This window comes from Tyto alba, unplaced genomic scaffold, assembly GCF_018691265.1.
Source record: "Tyto alba isolate M040663 unplaced genomic scaffold, T.alba_DEE_v4.0 Super-Scaffold_10, whole genome shotgun sequence".
Lineage (NCBI taxonomy): Eukaryota > Metazoa > Chordata > Aves > Strigiformes > Tytonidae > Tyto > Tyto alba.
The window spans coordinates 5,491,704-5,510,372 of record NW_024881262.1 but is presented as its reverse complement, the minus strand read 5'-3'; the positions used below and the strand labels follow the sequence as shown (position 1 = coordinate 5,510,372).

At 43.4% G+C, this 18,669-nt stretch overlaps 1 protein-coding gene across 1 annotated transcript in view; it reads right to left on the bottom strand.

Moving 5' to 3' along the window:
• The window catches only part of LOC104359579 (multiple epidermal growth factor-like domains protein 6), a 205,136-nt gene that overhangs the window by 15,363 nt on the left and 171,104 nt on the right, over window positions 1-18,669 (bottom strand). Inside the window, exons 24-30 of the mRNA XM_042800166.1 lie at window positions 13,027-13,155; window positions 8,241-8,369; window positions 6,446-6,574; window positions 5,819-5,944; window positions 4,670-4,798; window positions 4,327-4,455; window positions 3,102-3,233 (exon numbers count right to left, since the gene is read on the bottom strand). Of these exons, the coding sequence (XP_042656100.1) occupies window positions 3,102-3,233; window positions 4,327-4,455; window positions 4,670-4,798; window positions 5,819-5,944; window positions 6,446-6,574; window positions 8,241-8,369; window positions 13,027-13,155 (903 nt within the window). The remainder of the gene's footprint in view (window positions 1-3,101; window positions 3,234-4,326; window positions 4,456-4,669; window positions 4,799-5,818; window positions 5,945-6,445; window positions 6,575-8,240; window positions 8,370-13,026; window positions 13,156-18,669) is intronic.

Genomic DNA, 18,669 nt, shown 5'->3' with positions numbered 1-18,669 from the left:
AGGAGTGAGCCCTGCAACATCTATTTCATTTCCACCAAGACATGAAGTTAAGGCCACACCCAGATTCAATGATTTAATTGGACTCCAAGTGGGCTTCTCTTTTCCTTCTCTCCTTCCTTTTGGTCATCATTTGGCTTTCTCTTTTTAAAATTCTGTTTCCCACGCTCCCAGACACGTTGCTTCTCCCTGGCAAAGCTTTCAGAGTTGTTCTTCAGCTCAAGACTAGCAAGAGCTGCTCCATTAGTGAAAGGGATGCAGTAATTCTCCCCTTACCGATTTATTTACCCTTGCAGAATTTTATTTATTTCGGTTCAACAGGGAGCAACACAAGCAGGGCAAACACATCAGCTGCAAAGTTCACATGATTATTAACAAGGCCATTGCATCTGTTACTACTTTGCAGAACTTCTATGCAGAGAGGTAGGGCAATTTACACAGTGTCCTGCCACTTAAGTAGGCTCTGCCTTTATAAAGAGGGTTAGCCTCTAACCACCAGTTATCTCATAAAGACATTTTCTAATTTAACAGTTTCCTGTGCATCTGACTTATGTTCTTTTGAGAACAGCAGGAGCAGCAGCCAGATTTCTAACTCATTTCCTGATTTTTTCCTTCTGGTTTGGGTGGGTTTGCCATGACCAAGATCTCCTAAATCTTTTCATACCAACTGCATACACTTGGGATTTTCTCACCAATGTTACTAATTGCATTGTCAAAAAATCACTTCTGAAGCATCCTGTTACCTACAGCTTGAAGATGAAACTAGTGAGGTTTTTCTGGCTCAGGGTTCGCCCTGCTCAGTAAATGTCAGAGATGTAGCACGGCGGGGTTTATCCATTACACCACCACTTACTGCTTTTTATTCATAATTTTACTCAAGTAGATCTGCCCGTCCACCAAGTTATGGACAATTGATGGGAACCTTATTGCTAGTTTGTCTGCTTCCTCTGGATCCTGCCAAGAGACTGTTTCAGCTCTTCACTCCAAAATTTGAGAACATGAAAGCCTCGTTGCTCTTGGCTCCTGGAAATTTGACTTCCCAGCCAACTACACCTTTTATAGATACTTTCTTGAACCTTTTTTCACAGTACTATAAATATAGCAATAGTTGCCAGAAACCGTTTCCAGCAGCATCCAACCACATGTTGACTGGAATGAAGCCCATTTCACATTGGGAGTGGCTCCCTATGCTGTTTTTAATATTATATCGAAAGCTTCTTCATCCTGGAGCAGCCCCAGTTCTGCCTCTAGTGAGGACAGCGGGAACATGGAGTATTCCTACCAAAGTCACGCTAGCTATCCTTGGTAATCGGACACTCACTTCAGAATCAGGTCCACAACCTCTCACTCCACTGACCTAAACCTAAAACTAACTCACACTTCAACTGTTTTCCTTCCATTTTTGTGTCTGACTATACAATGGTCAGAGTGGCAGACAGATTTTCTCTCTCTGTGAACCTCCACCATTCCATTATCTCTCCAGTAAACGTTTAACACAGCTGTACTTATTAAGTGAGAATTTGCTGTGCGATATACTGTGTATTTTTGGAAGGCTCATGTCTCATACACCACAGATTTATTCCTAGCTACACAGAAGTCTGTGGCAAAATTCCCTCTGCATGCAACAAAACACAGATTTCATTTTGTAAGCAATTTCTTTTATATCAGAAATTCAGTGTAATTATTAGTTTTAAATTTTAAAATTCTGAAATAAAATCTTAAGGTTCTAAGCAAGCTCGAGGACATTTACTATAATCTATAGGGATTTAGTACTACATGCACAGGTAATGACTACTGAAAGACTGCTACATAAAAGTAATAGGCTACCCATGATTAAGTCTTTTAAAATTATACTGTTAAATAGTTGATCTCCACTACTGCTCTACTATAATATTTATTATAATCTAATGTATAATGGATCCAGATGGCTCTAGCTTAGATATTTAAGGCTGGATTTCAATCTCACTTACAGTGAGAACTGATGTACAAAGGAGGATAGAATCAACCCTTACATTTACATTTATATTTTAAAGAATAACTTGTGATGACATGACGGTAATACAAATACCCATTTCTAAAATGAACCTCTTTCTTATTTCTACTTGAGGAATAAAGCACAGGTTTAATCCTTACTACAGCTGCATACAGTGACGCTGGCTTTTGTATCCAAATTGTCACCCAAAAAAACAAGTAAATCAAACAGAGCCATGCTAGATTCCTAAGAAAGGAAAATCAGCATTCACCAAAGAGAGAAAGACTGAGCTTGAAAGATGACAGGTTTTTGCTTTTTTTTTTTTTTTTTAAATGAGACTGTTACAAATCATGGAGTAAAAACAAAATTAAAGTTGTAAATAAAAAGGTAATTGACTCTCTCCTTTCTTGGATACTTTGGTATGTGTTTCTTATCAGTTGCCACATTCCACCAGAAACAACTTTACAGATGTCCTAAAATTCCAGCATGAAGCATGTGGATCTGGGAATATTTTTTATGATGGAGCATTCAGCCAATTGGCATTTTGTCCTCTACACTAGGCACCATTTTTCAATCCAGAGTAACAATTTGTTTAATTTGATTGTTCCTCAGAAGGCCCTACAACTTAAGTGACTTTATGAATCACTTAGATTTACAGCCTGCAGACTGTTGTTTTCTAATAACCATTTGTCCTTACTTGAGCACGCAGAGATTTCGGGAAGTATTTGGGCCTAAGTATTTGGAAATGAAAGAGCTACATGATATCCAGGTGTAGCTAAAGATGAGAGGTGTAAATGCAGAGAATAATACTGATATTCTTCAGCGTGGCATGAAATTGGAAAGAATTTATCTAGTAAATGAGCCTTTTTTTTTTTTAATCATTTATATTATATAAATATATATGAATTATTTTATATATTATATATCTATATAAATTATATAATATGTATATTTGAAAAAGTAATCTCTTGCAATAACACAGGTATTCTTATTATTGTAAATTAACCAAACCTACGCTTACTTTATCTCATCAGTGCTGACGGTACTAGCACAGATGAACTCAAAGCACCAGCACACGCTTCTGTGTAACTCGGGCCTCGCTCAGAAAGCGGCAGCCCACCGCGGTACTCACGGAGGTTGCAGCGGGCCCCGTGGTACCCGGGGCGGCAGGCACAGTCGCCGGTCACCGGGTGACATTCCTCATTCTCGGCAGAGCACTGACACACTCGGTTACAGCTCTTACCATACGTGCCCGGCGGACAAGCTTGGGGGAGAGGAAATGTAAACCAATAAATTAAATTTGTCTTGGTAAATATAGCGCTCAAACAAAGAGCGAGCTCAAATATATTAAATAAAATCCCTGCCTACAGAACGACGCTCTCCTCCGGGACTTTGGATTTATTACATTTACTTGGGGGTTACTTCACTGCTTGATTTTGTTTTGTTCAGTCAATTTGTGCCCAACTGTCAAGGGCCAGATACAATTTTCTTGTCACTAGAAAAAATCATAGGGAAATGTCAGGCAAAATTGACTAAAATAACAGTATAATTCACAAGGGACCAGGCGTGAGGATAAAGACATTCTGCCTTTTGCAGAGAGTTTAAACTTGCAAAGCTGCTGTAGCACCAACACCATCACAGGTTTCATTTTGCCTGTTGACAGCCACACTGCCTACAGGTTTGGGACTTTCCATATCTAATTCTTACATCTCACTTCCTTTAAGTTGCCCTGGTTGTGGGTCAGGATTTAGAGTCCTTTAGTGGAGGATATGGGACAACAATGCCAATTCTTTAAATTCTTTTTGGTTGTTGTTTTCCTTTTTGCTAAAGCAGTGCTCAGGCAAAACGCTGTAAGGAAGAACAAAGTTAAATTTATTCAGCCGGGGTCACAGAACGAGCCTGCTTTCAAAGACGGCTCCAGACGGCCAAACTCAACACTGAAGACAAACCAGAAAATGACGCTTCCATGATCTGACAGCAGGAATAGATGGTCTCTCACAGGGCCAAGGCTGACAGAATGCAGAGCTGCTGCCTGACTCAGGCTGCGGGCAGGAGCTGGGCTCTGCTGGCTCCTCCTCAGTCTATTTTGATGCAGGTTATCCCCCAGCTGCTCCCTGCCAGCCTGAGAGCTTCAAACCCCAAGAGGAAAAACCCTGTCAGCCCACACCGTGCCAGGCACAGAGGCCAGAACCCGCCAAACCACGCGGGTGAGTGACAAGCAGCCCTTGCCCGTCGTCAGTGCTGTGAGGTCGTTGTCTCCCCCCTCTTCACGCATTGTATCCTCACGTTTCTATTTGGGAAATTGATTTCTTAATCCGTTTCCAAGGGAAGTATTTGCGTTCTTACGACAAGCTTACTTTTCTCACAGCCGTGGCCGGTGAGTCCCGGAGGACAGCCGCACTCGCCCGTCAGGTGATGGCAGGGGGTACCCGTGGGACACCGGCACCGCTGGGCACAGCCCACGCCGTAGCGGCCGGGCAAGCAAGCTGCAAAGGAGCAACCGATCCTCGTTAGGGTACGGGGCAGGGGCCAGGCAGGACGGTGCAAAACTACCCCCCTCCAACAGATCTGCTGCACCCATCCCTCATGAATGCTTTCAGACCGACCCCGCGGAGCAACGCAGGAGGGAGAGGATCCTGTCGCCCGCTCTGGATCCGGGAGGAATGTACGCACCGAGCCGAACCTTCCTCCAGCACTCACGTTTGTCACAGTGCTTCCCTCGCCATCCCTTTTCACAGTGACACGCTCCGGTTTGATGGTGGCAGGACAAGCCGTGCACGCAGTTACATTGCTCCTCACACCGCTGGCCAAAAAATCCCGGGGGACAGACTGCGAGGAGGAGCAGAGAGAGCAACAGGTCTTCCTGCTGCCCGGAAAGCACCCGTCATTGGCAAGTGAGCCAGTATTGCTCTTCTTGCACATGGCGATGGATATTTAGAAGACTGCATGCCCAGAAAATATCATTGAAAGAGAATATATTAAAAATATTAAAAGCACTTAGTGTTGGCTATTAATGAGTCCGCGCATGAAAGTTTGCCAAGACTTAGTCATAGTCAAATCCAGATGGTGTCTTCAGAGATGGCGATGCCATTCACTTTTACACAATTATGCACAGACAGAGGGATGGTTTTTTGAACACTGAAAAGACAGTGTCTCTGAAAAGTGATCAGAGAAAGAGAGGCCTGAAGAGAAGGAAGGTGGGCACTGCAAAGGCTTTGCAGATCACACTAGTGGCTGAGGCTGTGAGTCCTCGGCACCTCAGGAGATATCAGAAAACTGCTTGTGGCTTGCACAGCACCTCAGTGGCTGAGCTTAAAGCAGGTTCCAAGTCATCTGATACCTACTGCTTATGAGATTTTTATTTCAGGGATTTACATGGCTCCAAACATGCCAGACAGCCAGGTCAAATCTGGGCAATCTGGACCACATGCAAGATCGGTACAATTTGAACCATTACAGTCCAATTTGCTGAGTTCCCCTCAATGACTCACAGATGGAGCAGCATGTGGCTGATCTGGCAAACTCTCCTTACAACTCACTCCCTTTTGCAGGTTCCTCCTTGTACTCGTAAGGTAGAGAAATACCTTAATTTTGTTAACAGGCAAGGAACAGAAGTAGGAGGAGGTAAAATGATTTGGACAAGGGCACGTATTTGTGGTTGGGCAGCAGAGATCTGCCTGTGGGGCTCCTGAGACACGTAGTGAGCACTCACACCAGCACTGTTTCTTATTGGCCTACAGAATACTGGAAAATTAAGATAGAAAATAGAAACGGACTTCATATTGTGAAGGCAGAAATGCCTGATTGCAGAGTGATCCCACTGAGCACTGCAGAAGGAACCGTGCTTACCAACGTCACAGAGGTCCCCAGTCCAGCCGGCGTGGCAGACGCAATTCCCCGAGAGCTGGTCACAAACCCCGTGGTGGCAGCTACAGTTCTGCTCACAGGCCTCTCCATCCCTCCCATCCCCACATTCTGAAACGAGATGGGGGAGACTGATGGGAGGGGGGGCAGGATTCAGGGGCGCCAGGGAGAGCACACTGAAATATGGTGAGCCACCTAAGCTGGTCCTAAAAACCTTCAGTGTGGGAGAATTTGAAGCCTCCCTTGACAAAATTCTCTGTTTTCCTCTGGGAGGATTTTTTTTTATTACTTTTTTTCTCCTCAAATTCAGTTAATTACCCATCTTCCCTGTCCCCAAGGGACAAAGAATAGCTTGTGTCCTCTCCTCTGTCCAGTAAGTTTCCAGCATCATGATAAATTCAAGTGCTAACACTGTATCTCCCCTCAGTCTTCTCACTTCTGACTAAACAACCCCCATTTTTTTTCAACCTCTTCACAACTCTCCAGCCCTCTACCCCTCCTCTCTTTCTTTTTTAACTCGGCTGTCTCAAACCAGACCTCACCAGAACTGGATTTCCTTGCAGTGCGACTGAACGGAGGTGCTGGTGGGACGGAGAACATGATGAGACTCACCCAGCTCACACGCCATCCCTGTCCAGCCCCGGGGACACAGGCACTCGCCCGTCACACGGTCACACGTTGCCCGGCCATGGCAGAGGCAGCGCTGCAGACAGTTTGCACCATACCATCCAGGGGGACAGGCTGGAAAGAGGAGGCAGGACAAAAGCCTTTCATTCAGAAGCGCAGAAGGGCTCAGGTTAAACACAATCTTTCCCAGCCTACACCCCTTCTCACCCCAGGGATTGTGGAGATGTTGTGGGAGGTACAACTGAGTGAAAACAGGGCCACCGCTGACATGGAATTAATTTGGGGACAAAATAAGTGAAGTGAATGATGCAACCAAACAGCCTCGAGTTTTTCTGTTCACACCTATGAAAAACATATCTTGGTTCCTACCAGCCTTCTCAACACCAAGGAGTGGAGCTATCGATTTCCCTGTTTTCATCATTTCTTTGTACAGTCCTCCTAAAAATCACAACTCCTTTTCTAATTGACCCTTATACCCACAGCTAGCTGATGACATATCACAGTTTACCTAGTTTTAATTAAGCAAGTTTATTAATTCCCATCACCACCAGATCCTATGGATGAAACCTATTTTTTTTTTGGCACAAAAAAATACACATCTCTGTCATGTGCCAGAGTAGCAACTCTTTAAGACACTAACAGGAGCAAGTTGTCACTCTGCAAAAGCACAGTCACCAGAGGATGGCTCACCCAGACTCACACACTTATTTTACCTCCTTATGTCCAAAGAGAAAAGAAATCCCCAAACATATCATTAAAGAAAAAGGGTATGTTTGACAACGTTATTATATTTGACAACAGCTTTTTTAACTTCTGCCCTGGTTTTGTATTTGAGGCTTTCATACAAACCAGAAAATTTTAGGTTGTGTTCTACACGTCATCATGAAGAATAGTTTGGTGCCTTCTCGACTTTTTATTCCTTCATGGAAAGAGCTCTTCCTATCAGGTTTTAAAGGTGGACACACTTAATTTCTATAATCACCTACCCCTATCAGCTTTCATCCTCTTTCCTTAACCATCCTCTCGGTACCCTGATGGGCAGCTGCTGCTTGCGTGGAGGTGCCATCTCCAAACCCCAGCTCACCCAGGAGCATCCACAGCAGCAAGAGTCCCACAGCCCCGCAACCCCAGCTCCAGGGTGCTGCTTTCAGAGGGGAAGGCACACAAAAAGGAGCCTTCTGCAGCAGAGACAGACAGACTTTTTCTAGCAGCTTGGGTGCTGGGGATTAGGAGGTGTAATGTAAGCCTCAGCGCAGACTCTCTCTGCCAGCCTCTTTTCTTAAAACTCCTTGGAGTTGGGCTTGTGTTTGAGTCACACGTATTGGTCTAATTGCCAAGGCTGGAAGTCCCGATGCCTTTCACATGCTCTGGATTTATCCAGTGTCTGGAACGGCGTACGGTAACGATGAGGATCAGTCGGGTGCATGGGACAGTAAAGCAGGCCACAGTAAAGAAACAGTTTTGTTTCAGTGTCATAAATGGGAGTTTTATGGACCTTTTTTCCCTTAATCAGACAGCCTTCGAAACCTGCTCTCTTTCCAGTTTATGACTCTGTTGTAGCCCCCCTCTGCCCTGTGTACACTGAGCTCCTACACCCAGCCCCTACAACGTGGCATCACAGATTTATTTAATGGACCGAGCACGTTATTGTGCAGATACAAAACCAATGACAACACAGGGCAATGAGCTGATAATTAAAATACCAACGAAGCCCCCTGAGCAGAAGTTTTATTTTTCCCTCCTATAATCCTCCGGCAGGGGTTTGAATTTCTGACTGTACCTTCTTGGCAGGTGGCTCCTTTCCACCCCGGGCTACAAAGGCACGTCCCGGTTACGTGATGACAGAGCGCTCCGTTGTGACAGTGACAAGCGTGGCTGCAGCCTGGCCCGTAGCTGTCCCCCTGGCAGGCTGCAACGAGAGAAGTCCATAAAACCCCATCAGGAAGCATCAAAGGAGACATCGCACAGACCAAACCTGAGACACAGCCCAGCACCAGAGAAATCAGTTTGAAACTGGCTTCCAACGACACTTTTCACATCATGAGGGTGCCTAAGTCCATATATTAACTGTGCCTGACACTAAATAATGTGGCTTAAAAATATGTATCATAGCACGTTCTGAAGAGGTTTTTATCGAAGGGCAGGATCGCTCGGGTGATGGATCAGCTGTCATCCCCTGCCCTGCGGAATGTCTTTGTGCTAAACTAATGGTCCAGCAGAACCACCAGCTTGACAGCTCGGGTATTTATTTGCATCCTGGTAAGAGAACTGACAACTTCATTGTTTTCAGTGTTCATTTTTCACAGCTGAATGCCTTCGCTCACCCAGAGTCTCATTCTTTGGTCAGAGAGGGGTGATATTTTCAATGCATTCGGTTAAGCAGCTGGCTCCCAGGTGAAAACTTAACGCAGCCATCTCGCAAAAGTACACTTCCTACAGCTCCATTTTCAGTGCTGCCACCTATGAAAAATGGCAGTGATAAAATTCCTGTAGTCTCCATTGCACTGGAGCTTTGGATAGCCTTAAATGGCGGAAAACAGACAGTACTGCTACCCTGCTTTCTTCAGGTATCATCCCAAAAATACAAACCAAGTTGACAAAGTTGGATAGCCTGCTTGCACGGTTTTTGTGCCCGCCTTGCAGAGGCTCTCCTTCACCTGTATGAAGCTGTCAGAGCTTCCCATCCCTGCAGCACTGCTGGCATGCATTGGGGAGGCAAAAAAAGCCCCGATCCAGAAAAGTGTCCTGCACTCACTGAATGTGACATCTCCCAGGATCAGACCCAAATGATGACTTTTCACCAAAACCTCTATGTCTTTGAGGGTGTCAGTGTGCAGAACAAGAAGCAGCGCTGCAGGGGGACAGGTCCCTGGGGACTGAAGGAAGGCATGAAACCATCTTGACCGCAGGGGTGAACTTGGTTGACAGTATCTGACCCATTCTTAGCCCTTTTCTTCCCGTTTGAGGACTTCCAGCTTGCCGACATGGTTCTCACAGACACCATTTCTCCCAGGATTTCTCTTCAACAGTGTTCATTTTTGTCATCGCTTGGACCCCATCCACACTGAAACCACAAGAAAGTGCAGGAGCTTAGTCCCATCACGGTTAAAAGTTTGTTCTGCAAATGAGGCTTGGTTGCCAAGTTAAAAGTTCAGCCCATCCTACAGAGCTCTGGCTCAGTTTTGGGAGCAGAACTAAATATTTCCACAATACAGACCAGGACTATATCATAACCAAGCCAAAGGAAAAACCAGCTCATAACCAGGTCCCCTGACTGGTTACTGGTGGTTTGTGTGAGGTTTTTGGAGTATACGTGCAAAGCTCTTGTTATGCTTACTGAGAAGACAAAAGAGTTTTCCAGTGAAAATTCTGGTAAAAAGCAGAAATTTCTGGAGAATAAAATGTTAATTACTCTATTGAGTGGACACAAATTTCTTTTAGCTTCTTGGTAGGACAATCCTGATTATCAAAGTACTTTTCTGAAGATTAAGATAACAAGTGAGATATTGAGGCTATTTTATGAAGTTCCACAACTGAATGTACAAATATCCCTGGGCCTTTTCTCCTTTCTTCTTCATGAGTGCAAAGGGAAGCAGCAATATAAAGGACTAAATTATTAGACTTCTTCCTGCTTCAAAATTTTCCTCTCGGTGCCTTTCCTCTGTAAGAGGAGGATTTATTCATTTGCAGTCCTTAAAATCCATTTCTGTATGCAGAGTAAAGAACACATGAAACGAGATTTTCTTCCAGACTGAAGTCAACAGCCATCAAAAGTGTCAGGGAGCACAGGGAAATGATGGGCACTAAGACTCTATTGGGTGCCCAGAGCCTTTGATTTCATGCAGCTCCAGTGGATTATTGCCCCCCTAAATGAACCTTCAGCTTTAAAAGAGCAGGGAATATACAAAGTCAAGCGCTCCCACATCACAAAATGTCAAACTCCTGGTTATCAGCACCTCTGAGCAGAGACTCTGGCAAAGCCAATCTTTCCATACTCATTTATTTTGCAAACTAATGTGGCCTCTTTTTTACCACAAGGAACTGCTTCTGCGAAGCTCGTGCTGAGATGCAACAGCTCCATACAGAGGTGTTTATAGTACTAATAGAAACAGGGCAAAATGCAGATGCTAAATTGTGTTTGGCTTATACAGACCACATGTAACATGGGATTTTTGGGGGGTTTGGGGGTTTGTTTTTTTTGAGGCAGCAAAATTTTGATGAGTTTGTATACAGAGAGGAAGGTCACATGTCTGGCCCAAAGAGATGCCAAATGTCAAGTTCCTCACTTCTGTATCACTGAGGCATCATGACACTCAATGAAACAGTTTATTTAAAAATAAATAAATAGGCAATATACTTTTCCTTAATCTCTTTTTTGGAAACCTAAAATATCTTAGGTGGACACTCAAAAAAAAGTCCAAAAATAAAAAAAATCACTAAACACAAACTTAAGCTGAGGCAGAAGTTGCTTGGCAGATTTCATCCCAGATTAATGTAATTCATTTACAACCAACTGAAAAACATGGTCTTGTAATGGAAAGAGTTAGGCAGCTTTAACAAAAGGCATTACTGTCCGTATTGCCCATAATTAGATAGCAGTGTATAAAATGCACTGCATGGCTGGCTTAAGATCGATTCAAATCCCATGATGTCAAAATTATTCCTCAATATCCTCCAGCACATTGCCTGCAATCTGATTACTTGAACATTGAGTGCTATCCTTCCAGCTGCTAGAGCTGGCGAGTCCCAGGAACTGGCAAGGTGAATATTAAACACCCAACAAGGACGGGGAACGGTGAGCGTCTCCAACCCATGGTTGCCTTACTCTGAGCAGCTTTGAGCAGTGTGGCCAAGGTCCAGTCTTAAAATCAAAATGAAGATTCATTGTTTAGTCAAGAGAAAAGGAGGTTACCCTTTGCACTGTTAAGTGACATTGCTCTTTTACTTGCAGGCAAAGAAAACTCAGCTTTGGCATCTTCACCAGCATGAGGAATAAATCAACGTGGTGTAAAGCTCTAATGGCTGCAGTGCAGAAGAATAAATAGGGTTTTTTTCTCATGCAAGTAACGGGGGGCACAGAAGGCCGTTGACAAAGAGCAACATTTTTAAATTGAACCTAATGAAATATGTAGGAACAAAGCTTCCCATCCCTAATGCAGTCTAAGGAGTGCGGAAAAGCCAGGGTGACACATTGCTAATACCGTGGCTCGGCTGAAGGGCAGAAAAAGTGGGCTGTGACCAAGAAGCAAACATCGTACCTGTTCAGAAGCACCTTTGCTGTTCTACGGTATGGCTACGTGGCTCTGGCTCTGTATTTATTTCACAGGCAGCTCATTAATCTACCCCCATAGGGGAGCATCACCACCATCATCTTCAGGAGATGGGAGACGGAGAGCCAAGCATTCCTATGGGGGACCATGAGAAAGCAAAAAGGACTGCAAATGGTGGGATAGTTGCAGATATATCTAAAAAGTGGAAAGGATGAGCATCACGGAGCCTCCTGTAAATCAAAAAAGCAGGGGATTTTGCAGGATAAGCCCTTCCAGAAGACAGGTTGTATTGTGTGGTGGGGGCAGATGAAAAAATATCATGAAGAGCAAGTGCAGCCTTCAAACAGTGCTGATTATAATATGTTGTATGGCTGGAGAATAGAATTGTTTCAGTACAAGCATCATTTATCTCTATTTTTAAAATTAAACTGAGTTTCTGTTGCAGAAATTTGCAACCTATGGATTAAATAGTCTAACAAAAGTGTTCACTGACAGTGAAAGTTGGCTCATTGTGAAGCTCCTTTGGACCCCAGCTCTACAACACAGTCCTGCAGACAGCAGTCATATTTTCAAAAGGAAGTATAGACGATGACATCATCCTAAAGTGAAATTAGGAAGTTGAGAGGCTAAAAGCTGAAAATGTTAAAAAAACCAAACATATTTGCTAAATTTTGCAAATAGACTCAGTGATCTCCACACGTAATGCCAGGTAGATAAAGAAAATAATTTACTTGCCCATTAAATTTAGTGAACAATTTCTCAGAAGAACTGATTTTATACCTGCACACATAAAAACTTCCAAAAAACCCCAACCAACTTATTAGCTTAAAGACTGTGGGATAGTCCATACTTGCGAAAATCTAGGAAGTTGGCTCTTTTTCTTAAAACAAATAACTTTTCTAAGAATTACTTAAAAAACTATTTTGTCATGCTCAAATAGCAAAATAGTCCCAGCTCTGATTTTTCCACTTTGGACACTTGTAATCTGTCACTTTATAGTTGATAATTAGATGAGCTATACCAGGAACAGAGCTACAACGTTTCATCTCTTAATGTTGCACAAAAATAAAAAGCAGAGATTTGTCATATGGTCGGAGACGGCTCTGCTATTTAAAACCTGATGCTTATAATATTTGACAAGTGCCAACAGCAGTTAAAAAAAAGATGAAGTTGATTATTTAAGCAGCTACCAAGAATGGTTCCCTTTCCCGGCATCTTTGGAAAGGACTGTGACCTCTCTAAAACTGGTCCCCTGGTAGGTGACCCTACGCCCCCAGCAGCGCAGCCCGTACGTACGCTGCTCGCAGGTCTCCCCCAGCCAGCCCGGGAGGCAGCGGCACGTTCCCACGACGTGGTCGCAGCTGGCAGCATTCTTGCACTTGCACACCTGGTGGCAGTCAAGGCCAAAGAATCCATCTGGACAGGCTGAAAATGCAAAACATTCATTTTTAGCAGAATTCACGTTTCTTTTGTTTGGTTGGTTTTTTTTTTTTTTTTTTTGTATAAGCTCTAGCTCAGGGATCTGAAAGCACAAGGCGCTGTTCATCTTCTCGTGGGTCCTTTGTCACACATCCCTCTGTGACCACTCAAGAGACTGAGTTGCTTCAAGGGTTAAGCCTGCAACAATTCTGCTACGTGCATCTCAGAAAAACGTGACCCATTTTACACAAGCAACAGATTTCTGCATAGAAAAGCATGGCTGAGAATACTGAAAGGCCATAAAACACGAGAGAAAAACAATCTGGATTCACACAAGCCAGTACTTGTGCTTCTGTAATGGACAGAGCAAAAAGGAAATAATTCAACATAATGCAAGACTATGGGGCCATCCTGATGATCTCCCTGCCTTTTGAAATGCAAAACTTATGCTCCCATTTACTCTCCTGACACTTTTCAAAATATTTTTTTAACAGTGAACATAAGACACAATGTTGTAGTTCAGTGCTGAAATGAAAACCTGGCAAAGAGAATGAGTAGAGAAAACCAAGACAAATTAAATGTAGCAAAAGAACTCCAGGGAGTTTAAGGACATCAGTAGCTACTACATCCAGGACACATAAGGAAGAGCAGCCCCATGGATTCAATTTACATCTGTACCAGTGTTGACAGCAGTGAAAATAAGCCATTGGTGCCTGTCAGTGGGCCACTTCATACCCAAAATGCTGCATTACAAGAACATTAAGGCTGCTACGCAGAGTTAAAAATAAAACAAAATGTAGGAATTATGTTGTTTATATAGCCTTAATTTAACCTCTGCATATATATATGTGTGTGTGTTTAGATTATGTAAGTACATGTATGTTACACTAAATGATAATAAATCTGCAGTATACAATTGTATGTCATTCCTTTCACAGAATCCCTGAATCACTCAGTCTCAGGAGTGATGGTGCTCGTTAGATGAGCAGTTATTCAATAAAACTTGGCTCTTCATCCTCCTTGTTTAATATAAACTTATCTTTAAAACCCGATCCTCACACTTCTACCATGAAATCAGAACAACTGGCTTCCCACATGTATCTTCCTCTGCTGGACTCTTCTGTTCCTTCTCTGCCCTGTGCCATCTTCATGCCCAGGTTCTTTGTCCCAATCTACTCATACTGCCTCTTCCACAAACATAAATTCAGTTCTCTAGCAGAAAACAATGCTGCCTGGTTTGGCTACAAGGTGGGGGGAAATTCAGTATTTGTAGATACAGGCAAACCTGGACCTTCAGGCAGCGACAGCGGCAGTGTAACACACTGCCACATCTGCTTTGGCTTCTCTACTCTCAGAGCTCCTGCTCAGCTTGGGACTACATACGATTGTTTCATCTAGTCAAAAGCGAAAGGCTGCTCTCCCTTTCATTCTATCCAGACTGCAGCTTCTTCTTTGGCATAAGAAAGATTTCAGGCTTACACCACTTTCCAAGTATGTGCTGTCTCAGAAAAAAACAGAAAAGTGCCTCATACCGATATAAAACTGTAATGTATCTGTCAGCCTTTGTTGAGTTTGTACTGGGGAGAGAGCTGTTATCAAGTTGTAAGGAAGAGGCATCAGCATGTGGTTCCAATCTTTATGTCCTTATTTATTATGCTTCAGTAGCGTGTATGGCACAGCATACAAGAAAGGCCTTTTCCTACTTAACCCTAGGTGACTTCAAAGGCTGACAGTTTTTCTTTGTTTAATGCAGGGACTACACAGCATTGTCAGCTATTCCTAGACATACACAGTATTTATTTTTCCCTTTTATCTTATTAAAACAGAAATCTTGCTGGGCTATCTTATGATAATGATTAACTGCTGAAATCCCACGAGAGAAGCCCGGTCAGTCTGTCCTGCAGTAGTGCTGATTCAGACAGCAGTTCAAATGCAAACTGAGTGCTGCACTTCACAAGGGCTATATGTTGCTCTTATTCATACATCCGTTAATAAACTTGCTATAGGAAAAGTCCAAGACACCTGCTGCCTCAAATTTGTGGGATAATTGTGTGGCATTTTGGGATATTCGGGCAGATTATGCAGCGAACTGGATAACTTTTCTGTTGGCCTCATCCTGTAACTGGACACATGCCTTGAGTCATACAACACATACCAAAGCAGCGGGGAATGAAATTAAACAAAATTACCGTGCAGCGAAGACAATCGTAACCTTCAGAGCAGCAGCAGCAGATGCCCAGCACTTCACAGGATGAACCCAATTACAACAGTTCCCTTCCCAAACCGGAGCGCAGCAGCCCTGGCGCAGGGCAGGGTGACCCAGCTCACTTGTAACTGAGCTGCGAACGCGATCACACTGCTGCGGTTCCTTTGGCTTTGTCGGGTGGGCAGTCGGGCTGCCTGACATCAGAAGCCCAAAGCCCAGTCTTCCTGCACGTCAGATGTTAACATTTCTTTGAAGAAAACATTGATATATCCAGCTATTTATTACAAGAAAGATTGCGTCTGGGTTGTTTTTCTGTTTGGTTGGGTTTTTTTACTTGCCTGTTTAGCTCTGATTGCATTAAAACCAAAGCTGTGGTAGCTGATCACAGTTGGCATCTTTTCTAGAGAAAACGTTACTCACGTTATCTATGTTTTAACAGGATAAAGGACTTACAGAGCCATCTTTTTCTATGACCACTGCCTTTGCACAGTCCAGGAATGCAGAAGCATTAATTGCTGCTTCAGTTCAGGAACAGCCAGAACCCCACATATGCTTCACGTTCCTTCTCCCCAGGCATGTAACATTCTTCTCTCAGTTAGGAAAGATATCTAGAGGCAGTGCTAGCAGCATCATTCTCAACGAACCACCAAAACCGATTCATTTTCCTTTGGTAATGCTAGACCTTGTGAAGAACTGTACAGTGTTTCTTCAAGTTGTATCACTTGCTGCTTTGAGGAAAATGCAAAGGAAGCCTTTCCTAGGTTGTTCAGGCAGCCTGCAAACATTTCTTAGTAGATTACTTTGTTTTCAGGCTTATTTGCAAATGTTAGCTACTTTGCAACTGGAACAGTTCTGCTCCTTTTGCAACTCTTCTGAAGGAGTTACAAGATTCATGAGGTTCATTTTTTCCAATGGACTAAGCAGAACTGAAACATGGAGCAGGAATGTACCACCTACAGAAATGTCTAATTTTCTTCCAGAAAGTGGCTCTATAGCTTTATTCTTACCCATTATTTTTAAATGTGATCACACCACTACTGGAGAGGCAGCTATATGACTGAGTGATACCAGATGGAGACGAAGACCAGCTGATTAAAGCTGACACAGAGCAGAGCAGGACTGAGATGCTGATGGACAGCCAGAAGTACTTTGAAGAGCGTGAGGTCTCTTGGCAGAATCCTGTGGCTGAGGGCACAGAAGTTGAATCAACTTCTGAAAAATTCACAGCAATGTCTCACAAAACGGCAACCTGGAGCAACAGTATCTCCTGTTACCGGTTATCTTGGAAACTGCCCCGTGCTGGTGGGTGATGGTGTGGCTTTGGCTGTTGCCTGTATTACTGACAGGTGATATACATACGTACATACCAATTTGAACTGAACTCTGCAAGTATCTTCTGAGCCACCATGTTGTCCCCACTCTTCATGCTCTTTCAGGAGAACACTGAATCACATACAAGGTCCTGGGTCATACCTCCAAAATACTCACGTTCAGAGAATTGAAAGGTTTGCCTTGATTCAGTTAAAAATAAAATATGACTGAAACGTTGCCCCTGCCTCAAACACCAAGGCACACTTGGCACAATGATGCTTTTCCCTTAGGTTGGCTGTCTTACCAGAGGATGAACACTGGTCACTGGTCAAGATACTGCAGCACATCAGCTGGTAACACGACTGCTCAAAATGACAAATACAGGCTCATTTGACCAAAGTGCCATAAGTCCTCCAGGAGCCTTCTACAGTTGCTAGTGTGCATCCACAGAGGCGGAGTAAGCTGGATAAGCCTGGTTAACCTCACCACAGAGAGAGATACTACAAAAGCCCAATGTTGAGATTTAGCAAAGGATAAGATTACATTAACAATGCTTATAAATAATAATAAGAGATTATGGAAATTTGTGGCAAATAAAGAACTTGGAAATGGCCACTGAAGTGGTGTTTTTCAACAGGGACTAGCTTGTAAACCTATGAAGCCCTACTTCATACTGAAGGTAGTAAATTAATGAAAAGGAACAGCAGTACTTTGCTCCCACCTGAAAAAAGAAAATCAATTCCAAAAAAAAACAGAGGCAAATTTGGGGACTTCTGCAATTTCATCTTGAATCTGGGTCCCATGTTGCCACAATGCAAAATATCAGAAGTAACGACTGCAGGTTCCAATGCACTCATTTTGAAGAGGTAATATTAATTATTAATATGAATCAGTATTAGATTTTGTAAGGTACTGTCTTTTCCTAGGAGTTTGAACTTGGAAGGCTGCAAAAGTTTTCAGTTCCAAAGTTTCTGTGACGATGGAAAAGTCCTTTCCAGGCCTGGGATGAAGCATAAGCAGTATGTGAGAAGTCCAAGGCAACTCAGCCGCGCCAGGTCTCAATCTCTACGTTCTTGTCTGCAAGGCGCAGAGCTTGGCCAACGTGGGTGGATTGCCAAGAGGACGGCAAAAAGCACATCCCTGCCAGAAGGAAACCCTGCCAGTCTCCGAGTCACTAAAAACAGAAGTGCTGCAGCTCCTCAGAGAAAAGGTGCCAAGAAGGTTCTACCAAGGGCAAACCACCCACACGTTTTCCTCCCTCTTCATCTTTTGGAAGCAGCCAAACTGTTCTGGCTGAAACCTTCTGTGTGAGAAGGTAACACAGGTCAGCTCAGAGCAAACACCCTGCCTGCTTGAGAGAAAACATGTAGAAAACAGGGTCTTACGAACAGTAAGTGCTAAATTCTGTTCTCCCCTCCGCAGTCTTCTTTCAGGAATTTAAAAAGATAAAAATGTCCAACATGACTGATTTGGAAGCTGAGATTTGTATTTTTTTTTTTCCAGTAGACTTCACTCAGGCTTCTCCATATTCCTCACACCTACTTTGGCAAAGGATATTTAGCCTCTTTGTCCCCATTTTTTTCCTGCTGGAATGAACAGACTTACACCATAACACAGATAACCATATAGCTTTTCCAATTAAAAAAAAAAAAAAAAAAGACTTATAAAAACAGAGTTAAAGTAAATAATTTTAAAAAGGGACATAGTGGAAATACACCATAAACGATGCGGCACACTTTTCAGCAGAACCCTGAGAAAAGTATTTATTTTGTGTAATAATTCCTGCTGAGAATGAGAGGGAAACAGGCAATATCAGAACTCCAGCCACGGGTAAGGCTGTGGAAGACCTCCCTTCCCGTGAGAGGGCAGTAGCTGCCTGCGAGTGCTGCCATGTCCCTCTATCGCAGCTGTAATGCTACCTTTGCAAACTGGCTGATAAAGCTGCTTTCTAAGCAGAATAATTGTGACTTTCATTTAATGATCATCATTTGTAGAATCTTCAG